The sequence below is a fragment of the Benincasa hispida genome, chromosome 5 (genome assembly GCF_027475165.1).
Source record: "Benincasa hispida cultivar pf3 chromosome 5, pf3_genome.v1.1, whole genome shotgun sequence".
NCBI classification, from domain to species: Eukaryota; Viridiplantae; Streptophyta; class Magnoliopsida; order Cucurbitales; family Cucurbitaceae; genus Benincasa; species Benincasa hispida.
The window spans coordinates 12,462,332-12,478,778 of NC_143482.1; the positions used below are offsets into that span (position 1 = coordinate 12,462,332).

The 16,447-nt window shown below is 33.3% G+C and overlaps 1 protein-coding gene across 1 annotated transcript; it reads right to left on the bottom strand.

Annotated features, from left to right (window-relative positions):
• Positions 1-5,681: 5,681 nt before the first annotated feature.
• LOC120077779 (pseudouridine synthase and archaeosine transglycosylase (PUA) domain-containing protein) lies at positions 5,682-12,763 on the bottom strand. Its single transcript, XM_039031799.2, has 10 exons — positions 12,442-12,763; positions 12,285-12,342; positions 12,109-12,194; positions 11,503-11,584; positions 11,336-11,403; positions 11,114-11,211; positions 7,202-7,338; positions 7,012-7,079; positions 6,040-6,103; positions 5,682-5,954 (listed from the first exon to the last, which is right to left on the bottom strand). The coding sequence occupies exons 3-10, from the start codon at positions 12,117-12,119 to the stop codon at positions 5,937-5,939; spliced, it is 546 nt and encodes a 181-aa protein (XP_038887727.1). The 5' UTR covers positions 12,120-12,194; positions 12,285-12,342; positions 12,442-12,763; the 3' UTR covers positions 5,682-5,936.
• Positions 12,764-16,447: the final 3,684 nt, after the last annotated feature.

Sequence of the window (16,447 nt, forward strand, 5' to 3'; positions counted from 1 at the left end):
AAGTAATTAAACACAAACCGATATGGTTTAGTTTTGGCATTTTCAAGAAAACGAAATGTCTAATTATTAAAATAATAAACAAAAAATGGCTCCAAAACACTTCTGAGCCACTCGAACCGCCCTAAATCGAACCTAAACCTATTGAACCGGACCTCCAGTGCTCAAAAAATGGTTGAATCGAAAAAAAAATCACCGAGTACCATCGAGCATGCCATCAAGCATCGAGTATACCATCAAGCATCGAGTATGCCATCAAGCATTGAGTATACCATTGAGCATGAGCATCAAGTATGCCATTGAGCATCGAGTATGGCATCGCGCATCAAAAGTATGGCATCAAGCATCGAGTATGCCATCATGCATGAGCATCAAATATGCCATTGAGCATCGAGTATGGCATCGAGCATCGAGTATGCCATCGTGCATCGAGTATACCATTGAGTATGGGACAGTGGCTGAAAAAACAATTTTTGTTGCTCGACCTTCTTCACTTCTTTCTTCAATTACAATATAATTGCAACTCTAATGACTCTAATCGAATTACAGACACTTAATCACACATTAAGGCCCATCAATCAAGAGCCAATTACAATAATTACAACATAATTGAAGAGAAATCAATGTCAAAACTCAGAAAAACCATATCAATTCACCATTTTCATATAACTTATGAAAAAAACCCAACAAGCCAAAATTAACTCGAATTGAATGCTTAAATGATGCTCTGATACCAATTGTTGGAATACAGAAACATGTAGTGGAAGAAAACAAGATTATTAAGCATTCTAATTCTTGAATTTTGACATCAAAATAAGCATGTTCATAAAGAATTAAGAGGGTTTCAACACATACCTTTGAAGATCCTCCTCTTCAACGAGATTCAGCTGCAATTTTCTCCAATTCAGATCGTGGACCACCACTAGAGCTTTCCTACTATTTTCTAGGAGTCTTAGATTGATTGAGTTGTGGGATTCAAAACAAGCTTCAACTTAGAGAATTGAAGGAGAGATTTTCTGGTTTTTCAGCTTGTTGAAGAACAACTTCTTCAACCTTAAAAAAACTAAGCAATTCAGCAATTGCATAAGCCTTTTCCACTCAATCCAGAGTGATTTTATTACATGAATCTCATGTAAACTGATCACTTGAAGTGATTCTAGCTATTCCTTGAATTTGGTGGTGGAATTATGTGTAAGAAGGTGACCAACCTTCTTGCTTGAAAGTGGGAAAATCCCCTATTGGGATTTTTTCCAATTTTCAATTTCACTTTTTGATTTTGAAATGATTTTCAAAATCAAAATTTTTCCAATTTTAATTCTTTAATTAAAATTGAAATTTTATTAATTTTACAAAATTATTTTTTAATAAAATTAATAAATAATAATTAATTAAACAATTTAATTAATTCTATTAATTTAATATCAAATATTAAATTAATTTGTCACCACTTCCATTACCATGAATTCCTATTCATGAAATCAATATTTAAATCATATTTATATATTAATCGATTCTCCAATTACGTTTAATTTCAAAATTAAACGTATAATTATTGAAGGAACTCGTTTTTTAAGGAGATCCTTGAGCGGAAGTGGATCGTCCAAATTCCATTAATTATTGAAAACTAAATTTACAATAAACATACAAGATATGCATTCAAAATAAATTACAGTATATTTGATACAAGAAAAGGGTTCAAGATGCATTATCTTTGAAGACCTTTCTCTTCATGTATCCCTCGAACAATCACGAGTCTCAAACACAGTAAACTCTTGAAGACTTTCTTCAAGAACTTCTCGAACAAAGGGAGACACAACCACAATGAGCCTTTAGTATTCACAAGACACAATCACAATGAGACTTTCTCAATCATTCAGTCAATGCAATGTACAATCATGTTTAGGAAGAAAATAAAATAATTTTCTTTTATTCCTTTTGCCACAAAAACAATAACCACCCACCAAGGTGGTTGAAGAGAAAAGAGGGAAGTTGTTAATCAAAATATAAAATAATATAAATAAATATGATAATTAACTTATCATATTATATTTATATTAAACTATATGTTATATCAAATATAATATATAACTTATAGTTTTAATATTGTATCATATACAATATAAACTATAGTTTCCTTTCTTTATTTTATGACATTTAATTTAAATCATACTTATATTAAATTTAACAACTATGAATCACATTCATAGATAATATATTTGAATCTCATTCAAATATTTATTTCCTCAAATTAAACTATAATATATATAATACATTATAACAATTATATCATATATAATTGAAACAATTTAATTATATCACATATAATTAAATCCCTCTTATTAATTGAAACAATTTAATTATATCACATATAATTAAATCCCTCTTATTAATTTGAACAATTCAAATTAACCCAAAAACTAATTCTCAACTAAATTCTTTTAAGCTACCAAGGGGACCTTATGGACCTGTAGCTTGAAGCTCCAACAGTACATGAATAATTAATTAAACTCTTTAATTACATTTCCATCATCCGTTAACTATCAGGCACTCCACTAAAGACTGACAGCTGCACTCTTCGCACTACAAATATATTTCTGTGACTATTGGATATAACCAATCAATAGTACGATGACCCTTCATAAATTGCTCGTAGTATAGATGGGTCAAATTACCGTTTTGCCCCTGTAGTTACATCTAACTCCTTAAGTACCACTGATCCCTCTAATGAACAATATCATAGTCCCACTATGACTAAACCCCTCTCGAGCCAGGGGTGTGGCGCCACATTGTTCAAGACCCGGAATCAGCCTTTAAGGGAGCAATATATCTACTTACCCCTGCTTCGAGGAAGGAGTGAATCCCATCTTGTACAGCTGTGTTCCTAGCTCCCCTGTCAGACGAATCCCTATGGAAGGCTTGTTGAGTCGGTGATCTAGCCAATCTCACCCATACAAATCGAAGGACTATTGGGATTTATGTCCTAAAACTTATGGTTTGTAAACAATAAAACTTATTCTAAAAATTCAATAAGATATTATTGAATATAAGTGTTGCTTATTTCGTTTTAGAAATAAATCCAATAAACTAAAAGACCCATGACTATTACATGAGTACTTGAACTTTATGTGGAGACATAAAAGTGGATTAGGTTCGAGTAAATAGTCAAAATGATTTATAGTATATGAATGAGGTTGGATGCGTTATTCTGGTTACACTATTGGATGCAGCCCACTTTGTAGTTGTTAAGTTGTAAAGTGCTACAAACGATGTGATCCTAAATCATACATGTTAGGACATGAGGAGTGGGGGCATCATGTGCAATGGGCTTTGTGCAAGATCGGACCACGAAATCAGTCACTCTTACTTTATAACACTGTTTACTGTTTAAGACTGATTATTTCAAAGCGATGATCTAGGTAACTTGACCTTAATCCTGAGCTAACTATGAACTCCTGTTTATTCGGGATTATCCTTAGATTTGCATAGGTGAGAGTTGACTCAACAGTGCCGGCTCAATAAACCTCCATTTCAGGGGTAAGACCGGGTAGATAGTTAAGGACATAGGGTGCAAGATGGAATTCACTCCTACTCACTTTTAGAGATAGTAGAGAGGTTGTTCCCTTAAGTGAAGACTCTAGGTCTTGAACAAGGGGCCCTGCCCTCTCATTGGCTCGAGAGGGACTCAGTTTGTTTATCTGATCATAAACCAATTGTTCATTAGAGGATCAGTGGGGCTTAAGGAATAAGAGGTAATCTCGGGAATAAAACATATATTTGACCCAGCCGTTATTACGAACAACCTGTGATGGGTTAACTTACTAATCATGCTTATATCGAGTGGACATAATATATCTACAATTCGGTGTAATGAGTTTAGCCAATTAATTTCGGATCGTTGGAGCCTATGATCTGTAGGTCTGCAAGGTCCCCCTTCACCTGCCCCTTTTCGACGTGGGCAAATAGCTCGTAAATGGATTAGCTTTAGAGTAGCGTGATAAGTTAATATGAAATGTTCAAATTAGAATTAAGAGAATTAGTAATAATATGTGTTATAATTACGCGTTTAATTCTAGAATTAAATGGAATTGGAGAATTAGTTAATATTTAAATATGATTTAAATATTAAATTCATGAAGATGGAATTTGTGTAAAATTAATTTAATATTTGATATTAAATTAATTAGAATTAATTAAAAATTTTAATTAGTTATTTATTATTAATTTTACTAGAAAATTAATTAGATCCAATTTTAATTATAAATTAGCAAAAAAGATCAATTCAAAACAAAGTGGTAATAAAAGTAAAAATTGGAAGAAAACAGAAAATGTCAAAAACTGAGAACTAGAACGATAATAAACCATTCTAAATAAAATCAATCTAATGGTTTTGTTCGCTATTGGACATTGGTTCAGATCTCTTCTTTGTAAAACCGGTTGGTTTGGTTTGGTACTTGGTTAGCCTCAAAACTGACAAAACTTATCCGACTATTACCTTTAGTGTTCACGTGGTACCTCAATTTGCTCCTCAATTTTACAACAATCTTAAATTATTTCCATTATTTTCTCTCCTCGATAAAGATGCCTCAAATTTGTCATAAATAGCCATTTGCCAAGTTAATGTTTACATGTAAAAGTGCTTCAAACACGAAAAATAGTGAGAAGAATTAATTTGGTGTCACATCAAAAAATCAATAAAATGATGTCAACCAAGATTCAAAATATCGATGTGGATGAAAATATCAAAATTCGATTTTATGTAAATATTAAAATTGATGAAAATTTTGAAAAAAATTATGAAGATTAATGGAAATTGTTATAATTAGTTAAACTTTGACTGTAACTTAATTGGACTATAATTGACCATTTTTAATCACAATTACTAAAGACAATATTTATGTCTATTGTAAATGTTGATGCGAGAGCATAAATTAAAAAAAGAATAGAAAATAATTACAAAATAATGTAAAGTTTAGGAATATTTCGAGGTAAAATGATGTGAAAATTATGAAAATTTTGAAGTGTTAAAAGGAAAGAAAAACTCTCATGTATTCAATTTTGAAGTGAAATGATTTGAAATTGAATGAAAAAAGTTTGAATGCGGTTAAAAATAAATATATGTTTTTTTTTTTTGTTTTTTTTTTAGGTTTTCAAATTCAATTTCTTTAAAAATGAAAATTTTGGGCCGAAAATAAAGCCGAAAATGGAGAAAAAGTTGAAAATTAGAAAAAGCAACCCATAAAAAAGACTTAATCCTTTATCGAAAATGACATTGACCTATGAAACTAAAATTGTATATAACCAAAACCATAAAATTAAAAAAACTTGAACTACTAACGTATTAATTTAAAAAAAGAAAATCAAAATTTTCTTAAAATTCTCTCAAAATCTCAAAATTCCATCCAAATGGGGAGAAACGAAATACTCTCAAAATATTCTCAAAATTTCGTAATTTTGTCAAAATTGGGACAAATGAAATTATTGAAAATGGGGAATATAGAATAAAAATATTTGGGTGCATCACATTCATTTTTTTGTAGCCCACCAATGTATACAATCACAAGCTGCCACAAAGCAAATTTTTTTTTTTTTTTTTTTTTTTATTTCTTTTGAAAAAAGGATGTTTTTTATTAAATAAATTCCAGCACCCAAATATCCTCAATATCTTAATATAGAATAAGACGATGTGAAAAAGTGCATGGATAGCAGATTCACAGCGAAGTGCAAAAGGATTTTAAGTACAATTGGGAATTGGTTCCTCATAAAAGTATAAAAATATGGAGACAAAACAGGCTTCTTGAGACTTGTTACCCCTATTCTGTTCTTGTCTGTCCACACAACATAACCGAGAAACTCAAAATAGTGTAAAATTAAACAAAGTTTGTTCTCTAAGTTGTCTCCTCGCCCTCGTCCCCTAATGTTGTTTCTTTTGGATATTGTGATCAATCGAGGCGTTCCATCTGCAACCAAAATAAGATATAACTTTGACATTCAACGTCTACGTTTGGGAAGCATGAAGAAAAATGGGAGGGAACTATAACATACCTTCCAAAGACCGTCGTTAAGGTAATGCATATTGTCCACTCCGATCCCTTTGTTTGTCGCCCTTCTGTAAATCACACATGAGTAATTTTCTTAAGCTTTATCGACACCACCTCAACGAGGCATTGGTATTCATGTCACTAAGAAAAGGTTGATTTGTCAAGTGACCATTACATTTTATATTTTTGAGAAACAAAGTCAGAAAATTACTACAGATATAAATTTTGATCGTTGCCACTACCATTTAGCAAGTGCTATATTTGGATCATAGTTTCGTACTCTGCAACTTTGCAACTTTGCTCAACAATGCTGGTTCAAGCTGTTTGGTTCAAGATGTGTGTGCCTCTTCACGTTGACTGAATAGAGTCCTTATGCAGCAGTTCTTTGAAACGGAAGGCTAGGATTTTATGGAATTTTGCTTCTAGAGCTCTTCTCTGGGGCAATGTGGCTTGAAAGGAAGAGAAGGATGTTTGAAGATAAGTTCAAGCCTTTTTCGTTTTGTTGAGATTTGTACACTATATGGCTCTTGGTGGGAGCCATAGCTTCAATAAAACATTTTGTAATTATCCCCCTATTTTTTCTCCTTTTGGTATTTTATAGGCATCTAGCTTCTTATAAATAATAATAATAATAATAAATTTTGGTATTTCCCTCAATTTCTTTGTTTAGAAAAACATCTCAATCCAAAACTTGAGGTTTCAACCTCAATGCTCTCAACACTTCCTTGGCATTTGATATCAAAATATTAAAGCTCAGCTTAGCTAATTATCTTTCTATCTATAATCTTTTATAATAGCTTTACTGGAAACAATAATAATGATGATAATAATAAGACTATGATTTCTAAAGGCTTTAAAAAGTGAAAAACTAAACAAAACAAGCAAACATACAAAATATTAAAGCTTAATATAAAAAACAAAAGAAATTCATCATCAAATGGGATGGGATCATAAATTAAATGACAATATTACTCACATTTCCTTTGCTGACATCTTTGTGAAGCCAATAGCAAGAGCATGCTGCTTCCCTTCGGCCATTATTGCCTGAAAAATGTTTGATTCTATGTAAGAAAGGGTTCACCAACCAAAACCTCAAAACTGACTAACAATTGTGGTAATCACCCAACAATCACAAACTGTGTAGATAAGAGCCAACAAAAGTTTACCACAGGTGTTTCCGCTTCAACTTCATCATCCAAGGCACCCCCAGGGGATGTAAGACCAGGGCACATTATGTTAGCACCAGCAAGGACAAACTTTATTGCACCTCTGTCTACTTGTAATTTTCTCATAATGTTGGGATCTGAAAACCAAATAGGACGATACATGTCATAATCTGAAACTGAGGTTGTGGAAAGATAGAATATAGTGATGAAGTACGACACAAAGGCTTGCTTTTTTTTTTTTTTTCCTGAGAAACATACAGATCTAATTTCATTGATAGAATGAAATTACAAAAGGGCACAAGTGCCCGTGTGTAATTAAGGTAATAGGTACAATGAAGTTCTTTGTTTGGCTTGGACAAACTTTGAGGAGTGTGATTGAGCGAAAGCGTCTAAATACCAAACATTTGCTTAAGCAGTTAGTGATGAAGAACTGAAGTGAATGTGTGAATCTGGATTTGTTCTCTAAGAATATTTTTCGGATACCAAAATTCTTAGGGCTTCAAAATGATATCAGCCAAACAAATATGTTCCATAACCTTCAAAATGACATTATCAGTACAACCATTAGTTAAACATGGAACCTTAGAAGATTGTTGATAAAATATTCTCTGAAAGACTAAAAAATTTATACCCTAGTGTGATTTTTGTTTACCAGAAGACGTTAGTTGGCAACATTGTGGACCCCACTTTGATTGCTAATGAGGCAGTGGATTCTATAACGGGAAAACAGAAAAAAGTGTTCAAGTTGACCTTTGTAAAGGAGTACAAATACAATCTACTATCTAGTGAATTGGCACTTCCCCAGAGCAATCTTGTTAAGGTTTCACTCATATGGAGAAAGTGAATTTAAGGTTGTGTTGGTAGCACCAGTTTTTTATTTCCTAAAGTTATATCTTCTAGAGGGGAGGTAGAGAGACCCTCCAACACCTTTTCTCTTAGTTCTTGGAGCAGACTGTTTGAATAGGCTTCTTTCTAACACCTCCAAGAGAACTCTTGAAGGTTTCATTAATGTTGCTTGTAGTTTGAAGATTTTTTTTTTTACATGGAATACCAAAAACATGCCCACAGAAGGGAGCCAACTACAAGAAGAGACTCGAATCTTGGAAAATGATATTGAAAAAATAAGAACAAAAAGGTCTAAAAACAAACAGAGAATCTAACAAGTGACCAAACATCGATGGAAGAACTCTCTCCACCCCTAAAGATTCTATTATTTATCATGCCCCAAGAACCTCACAAATTAGCAAAAATTCCAACTTGCCATAAAAATAACCATTTTTCACAAAAAGACAGAGGGAGGAAAAGTTCCACAATTGACTCCCTAAACCTTAAGAGTGCACAAAACTAAAGTCAAACACCTCGACCCTACCAAACAACCCAAGCAAATTCACGCCTCCAAAAGATATAATTGAGGTCTTCAGTTGCCTACGACAAAGAATACAACAATAGAGTGGTCTATCCCCAACTAATTATCTTTCCACAATTAAGTATCATTTCCATCCTCCACCGCTTTAAGAATAGACTAAAAAACAAAGGAAACTTAGGCAAGGGGTTTTTTCATGGTTTTCTAGAGGTTCCTTTGATCTCATCGTCAGTTCACTCAGTTGAGTTAGGTCCATACCTACTAACAATAACCTTGTGCCATCAGGTGTCAACTTCATGATAGAATCGCTAGAACCCTTTTGCCAGCAAAGCCATATTTCTCACCCTCACATTTACAATGCCTAACCCCCAAGGTTCAGTGGCCTAGAAACCACATCCCACAGCATAAGATATGAAGCCTTACCCTCAAACACCCCCAATGACAGGAAATCCCCCATCAGCTTCTCTAGAGCCTTGCCCACCCTAAGGATTCTAAACAGGGACATAAAATAGGTAGGAATGTCACTCAAGACCAACTAAATAAGGGTCAATCCCCCACCAGTTTGAACATTAATTGCAAGTCTATAGTGCTTGTCATCTTCAGTATGGTGTGAAGGAAGGTGGTTTTTGAGTAGTCATGAAAACTTTAGTTCTAAAAGTCCTTGATTGGAATTTTTTTTTAATACGAAACATGACTATGTATTACGAACATTAAACCTCTCATTGAGGAGAGAGTGAGGTGACAAAGGTTAGACTTTGCCCCAAAAAAGTGGATGAATAATAACATCTTTATATGAGCTTACTGGTTACTCGAACAGGATCAAGGTTGTTCTATCAAAAGGAGGAAAAAAAAAAAAAAGATCTGCTCCATAGGTTGTACAACTATATTCTTGATTTTAAAAGAAAAACTACAAACATCTTTATCTCTATCCTTTTAGGCGCACTCAATTCCTTAGAGAGAAAAGTCCAAAACTATCGTTTGTCGTTGGTGTTGAGTCCTCGCTTCTTGAATCTTGAACATACTATGGTTGGACACTTCAAACATGATTTCGGGAAAAGTATCACTTTGCAACATTGCTAACCCTTCCATTCATTTCCCATCGTACACTCCTTTTTAAGTTTTTTATTTGACTAGAAAAACAAAGCTTTGATTAACGAGAATAAACATACAACTGAATTTCATACAAAAAGAAAGGTCAAACCCAACAAAATGAGCCACCAAGTAAGAAGCTCCATTTCGGGACCAAATGCAAAGGAAACTCTCTAAAAAGCTTGGATTGTAAGCCAAAAAGGAAGCACTAAAGTCAATTTCACAACTAACTTTTTCCTAAGATCTCTCCCCCCTACAAAACCAATTCTAAGGCCAGACGCGAGCTAAAAAAAACCAAAGAAATTAGGAAGTTCGCTAAGTATCCTTTACACCAACAGAGTATCATTAGAAAATTTTGGATGAACTAGTCCTATAGAAGCTTTCTACAATGTTAACCTACTTTCCTTTCTTAATCCAATAATCTACTCATGGGCCACAACATAAAAACGGATAGGAGAAAGGCAGAAAGGGAACTAACCCCCCTAGTGGCGTAAACCACAATTCAATTTTCCATTCAGGAAAAAAATATATATATAGAAAATAAATAATCACTAAGGTTAGAAAAGCATGAACACTATAAAAAATATGACAAGGGAAATAAATTATCTCCAAACCATGGCCAAGAGAGGCCAAATTAACTTCCAATCGAATAATTACACGACAACTTATCTAGGGAGCTCTAACTTGAAAAATAAATTGAATAAATTGAACTTTGTATGTCTGCAAAGAGTCTCCAATCCCTTTCAGCCCAAATATACCACAGTTCTTTAGTCAGCATTCTACAGTAGCTTTTGAGACCTCATTGAAAAGCCAGAAGATGGAAATGGAAATATTAGCTAAAAACAACCAGTTGAAGATTCATGGTCTCAATCATTGGTTGAACCATTTCCTTTCTAATCTGATCATACATAATCTTACAAAAAAATCTGGTCATAATTACGATTGGATTTTCATATACCCCTTTGATTCTAATTCTCACAAACTCAAGCAACATGATCTCACCACATATAAGAACATAATGCGTTCTATTCCCTAAAACAGCAATTTCAAGAAAAATAAAGGTAACCAATCGGTGCACTAAATTAACATCAGATTTTGATACGAATTGAAACCTTTCTATTTTAATAAAATACAAATACGAAATCATTAGATCATCCATATGATTCAGCTAAAGACTAATTAAGAAAACACTCAGATTCAAAAGTACGCAGGTAAGCCTCAGGGGTTAGCAAAGCTCCTAGCCTATAGAATAGATATTGTTCAAGTAAATTGGTCATCTTTCACCATTCCAAAAATCATAGAAAACTTGCACCTTAGTCTTCTTCCATACTATAGGCAGATTAGAATTCAATACATCCAAGGATAAGTATCACGACAGAAGTTAATAGGGTTGTCAAAAGAATATTATATGGATTTGGAAAAAATGATCAAGTGTAGTCTCTAGAAAAAGAAAACATTACATTGATGAAGCAACCTTAGTGTAGGCATGTAGGGCCCATCCCGGATATTGAAAAAGAGTGGCACATTGTTCACAACAACCAGATTGAGATGGTTTTGACTAGAAGAGTAGTTCAAAGAAAAAATAAATCCAACATAAGCCCCATATTATCACATTAAAAAGAAACAAATAAATATAATATCGATATTTTTTTGTGAAAGTAGAAGCAAACAGAATTTCCGACCACTTAGTTACAATCAGAGGAGCTTTTTTAGGAAGCAAATCATCCAAAACTGGCTCTAGTCCTGGATACTGGAATAAAAAGACAAAAAAAGAAAATAAAAGATGAAGACATTATTTTCTATCTCATTAAAATGATTATGGGATTCTAACAACTAAATCAATACTTACTTCTTCCGCTATACTTTGCCGAATTTTCCGTTGGACTGATGCCTTGACTTGATTCTGAGCAGACACATCTTCAGTAGAAAACCTAATATAAGACAGCAGCACAAGAAAAAGAAAACAAAATTGAAGGATTTGTACAAGCAACACCACTATAAGATATGGTGAAGACACTCACTGAACTCACAAGTAAGCATCCACCTAACTCCAAAAATATATTAGATCAACATACGATCATTTCAATTCATAAATTGCATCTGTTACTATTCCCAAAATGTTCAAATTTAGCACCAATGGTTCATCCCACAGTAGCCCCAACAATCAAAGGAGAAATAACAGTAAAACAATCCATTTTTCCAATAAGGAGAATTAAAATGACAGAACCCCACAAACAAACCTGCCATAAAAACAAGAAAGAAGACACTATTCGAGCAAAATTCAGAGACCAGTAAGGCAATAACAAATAAGGATGGTAACAAGTGAAGAAATCCAACCATTTACTCATATTTTAATCCAAAAAACAAAACCATAAATCATTTTCCACGAACATCAAGCAAAAACATGAAATAATAGCTGAATAACGAGCACTATGATATGGGGAGAGAAGCTCACTTTTTGAACATGATGCCGCAGAGTTATTCGAGGAGAATCCTTGTAAACGTTATTACCGTAATTTTTGTAATTTATGCCCTTCAAATCTGCCAAGTGTCAATTAGCGATTTTAGGCTAATCTTTCCTATGGGTTCTATCATTTGTGTATAGTTAGTTTCGAAACCTTAATCACTTACCAAAAGGTCGCCGAAACCCTCTTGAACCTGCTGGACAGAGGCTTACAACTCTCCAAATCTTCAATCCAACATCCGAAACAATTTGGGTAACATTAATTTCATGCCAAAATCCAAAGGCCATTCAAAAACTTTTAAGAAAAACCCACAAAATACTTACCCACGACTATAACACCGGCGATGGCAGCGGCGATTGGAGGGAGGATGCGACTATGACCACGATAGCGCGCGACGGCGCGATCTGCAGACGACCGACCGTTGAACGTTGGATGGAGGCACGAGGGGAGGTGCGGGCGGTCGGCGCTAAGTGAGAGGTGCACCACTGTGAAGGCTTGAAGGAGAAATTTTCGTGGAGAGAGACTTGCCGAGGGAGAATTCAAGAGATGACTAGTAATTTGATTTCTTTATTTCTTTCTTTAACTTTTTTTTCCCTAAAATACCCATAGATGCATAAACTTGATAGTTTTGATCCCTAACCTTACAAAATTTCAAAAATACCAAACTTAAACAAATACGCGTTTCAAAAATATCCTTTTAAGTTTAAAAAATTACATCAATACTCTTAAACCTTAAAAATTAAATGTTTCTATTATCCATTTATTTGAAGTTTTCTTGAATCAGATAGAACCAATTTTAAAACAAATTATATAAATATCTTTTTTTTATATATATAGATACTCTCAATTTTGTTCAATTTTTACACCATTTTCTGACAACAAAGTATAAACTAAAATTTCAATTAAAACATAAAATCTTACGAAATTTCAAAATCAAAATTTTCTTTAAGACTTACTAAAACAATAAATAGCCAAATATAAAAAGGACGTTTTTGGCTATTAACACACCCCGATGAACTACTACCCTACAACCTTGTTAAAAAATTTAAGTCCTAAGATCACCTTGATGCTTCAATTATTCTCTTTCTTTTTGTTATAATCTATCAACCTTAATTAAAGGGACTATTTTTTTTTTTAAATGAGACTAGATGACATTAACGTTTTACACGTGTGAAAATTATATTATAACTTTCTTTTCTAAGTTGTTTAGATGTATTTTTCCTTCAAATAATGATAATTGATGGATATATAATTCTCTAAGGGTTGTTTTTAAATATAGAAAAATGAATTCAAATAGTTACAAAATATAGCAAAATTTTAGAACTATCAATGATAGACGTTAATAGACACTGATAGACTTCTATCATTGATAGTTCTAAAATTTTGCTATATTTTGTAAATATTTTCTAACAGTTTTATCATTTGAAATAATTTCTCTTCTCATAATGTATTTTTGTTTATTATGAAAAAATTGTTGTCTAAATTAAAATAAAAATTACTCTAAGAAATGCAATTCAATGTAACAATTTTGTTTGTAAAATAAAATGACCAAAATAAATTAAAAGATTGGCATAACTTTGAATCAATTAGTCAAGCACAACATGAAAACACAATCTAATGTTTGACAAATGACAAGTTGAAGATTCATGGTCTCCATTATTGGTTGAACCATTTCCTTTCTCTAATAATCTGGTAAAAAATAATCTTACAAAAAGCATATGGTAAGAAATAAATAGAGAAATTTGTAAGGATGACCCAATATTTGGGCCCCAAATGCCAAATGACCTCTTTTTTTATAAAAAAAAAAAAAAAAAAAAAAGTCAAATGACCCTCTACTAATGTCATCACCATACAAGATTACGGAAATTTCTCCTTCACGATATGGTCTCGCTCTCGCTCTTCCTTCGTGATGTGATTGCTTGTCAGTGTACAAATGATTTAATAATTTTCACAAAATAATATGTCTGAAACCTCAAATCATTAATACCTTGAACATATAATGGTGAATATTTTAAAATCGAAACTTCATTTCAATTGTGCTTTTGTTGACTGGGGTTCACTTCAACGGTGTTTTGTTTAACAGATTTTTATTGAACGAGATTTTTCATAACAAGGTTTTTCAAACCGAAACAATTTTTTTCCAGAACATGGTTTCATTGGAGGTGTGTGATTTGTAAAAAAAAAAAAGATATATATAAATAACATAACAAAAGGAGTGGGAGAGTGAGAGCGAGAGATCATTGCCAAGGGTTTAGAGCGACAACGAGAAAGAGCGAGAGTGGGTGAAGGCAACAGCGAGAGAGAGCGAGAGCAGAATTGAAATTGTGTATTGGATATATATTCATCTGCTTGTACAACTTAATGACAAATGTTCTTTTACTTTGTAGGATGACAAGAAAGTCTCATTTGATACGGAGGTGATTGGGATGAGAACCAAAGCTTGTACATTGGAGGCGAGCTAACAGGAATCATTGTGCCTATTACATTGAAGTATGAAAAACTTAAAGCTAACATTTACAGGGTTACAAATGTAATTTCTTCAAAGTTTGATGTTATCATGAGAGTTAAATATAAGATTGACTATGAAGCCCCTCCACAAGACATACGGAACGATAGTGATGTTCACTTCCTTCTTTTCTGAGAAGATTTTTCTAGAGCTCAACTATTTGTAACGCTAAAATCAAACCATGACGAAAATGTGAATATGAGTTATGATGATTATACATGTGTAGACAAACAACACGAGGAATCATATGAGTTTAATTGAGAAGAGGATGATATTCCATTGTCTATTAACACTCAACCATCAACATTATCAATAGACAGTCATCGCACTAATCCATGGGACTTGGAAAGATAAATTCAAAGTAACCGATTAGTGCTTGTTAATGAGAGATTAAAAGGATTGAATTTAATGGATTTTGGTCCTCCAAAAGAGTGTGATCCTTTTATAGTTGGTAATGAGAGATCAGTAGGATTGGTTTTTATGGATTGTGATCCTACAATAGAGCGTGATCATTTCGTAGCTAGTAATGAAAGATCAACAGGGTTGGATTTTATGGATTGTGGTCCTACAGACGTGCATGGACCTATAGTGGCTTCAGTGGTTTCACAATCTAGGTTGTCATGTCATAGAGGATAATTGACTATACCTGGTACCTCTTCATCTGAGATAGATGTTGAAGTTGGTCAACCTTTTTTTTTTTTTTTTTTTTTTGAGTAAAAGTGACTTGAAAATGAGATTATCTACCCTGTCCATAAACCATAATTTTGAATATAAGATAAGGAAGTCAAGTAAGTCTTTATTCATTGTCAAATGTATTGGTATTGGGGAAAGTTGTAAATGGGGCCTTCGTGCAGGAAAAATATTAGGGTGTAATATATTCAAGGTCACAAAGTATATGCGGATGCACACATGTTCTATTGGAATTCTTAATCATGACCGTAGACAAGCAATGGATGTGGTAGTTGGCTAGCTAATCAAAGACACGTTTACAGGCATATGACGTGTTTATAAACTTTGTCACATCCAAGAAGATATGAAGAAAGAGTATGGCGTAAACATAAGTTACGAAAAAGTGTGGTGTGCAAGGAAAACCACATATGCTCTCACTAGGGGTACTCCAAAAGAGTCGTACACCATTTTACATGCTTATGGGGAAGCGTTAAAAACGGAGATCCAGATATAATGTTTGAAATCAAACTTGAAGATGATGTGCATTTCAAGTATATGTTTATGGCATTAGGGCTTGTATTAGAGGTTTGGCAAGTTGCGGGCCTGTGATAATTGTTGATGGGTCGCATTTGAAAGGAAAATAAAAGGGGACCATGTTGGTCCTCATTTCCATGGACAGTAATAACTAAGTATACCCACTAGCATATGCCATAGTGGATAATGAGACTAATCGAGCATGGAATGGTTTATGTCGAATTTGAAGTGTGTCATTGGAGAACCCCCTAATTTGGTGTTCGTGCCGATAGGATGGTATCTATTGGCAATGCCTTTTATACAATTTTCCCCACGACATTTCATGGATTGTACACGTACCACATAGAAAATAATATCATTTCAAACTTTAAGGACAGTATGGTTGTTAGATTCAAGGATTTAGCTAGGGCATTGTGCACGTCAGAGTACGAATCACACTGGGACCAACTTCGTAGTTTTTGAGATGGTATTGTAACAAAATATTTGGAGGATATCAGTCTTGAAAAGTGGGTACATGTTTACCAAGTAGAATGAAGATATGACAATATGACATCAAATAGTGCATAGTGTTTCAATTATTTAACTAAAGAATATCAACTGCTGCCCATAATGTGCTTGTT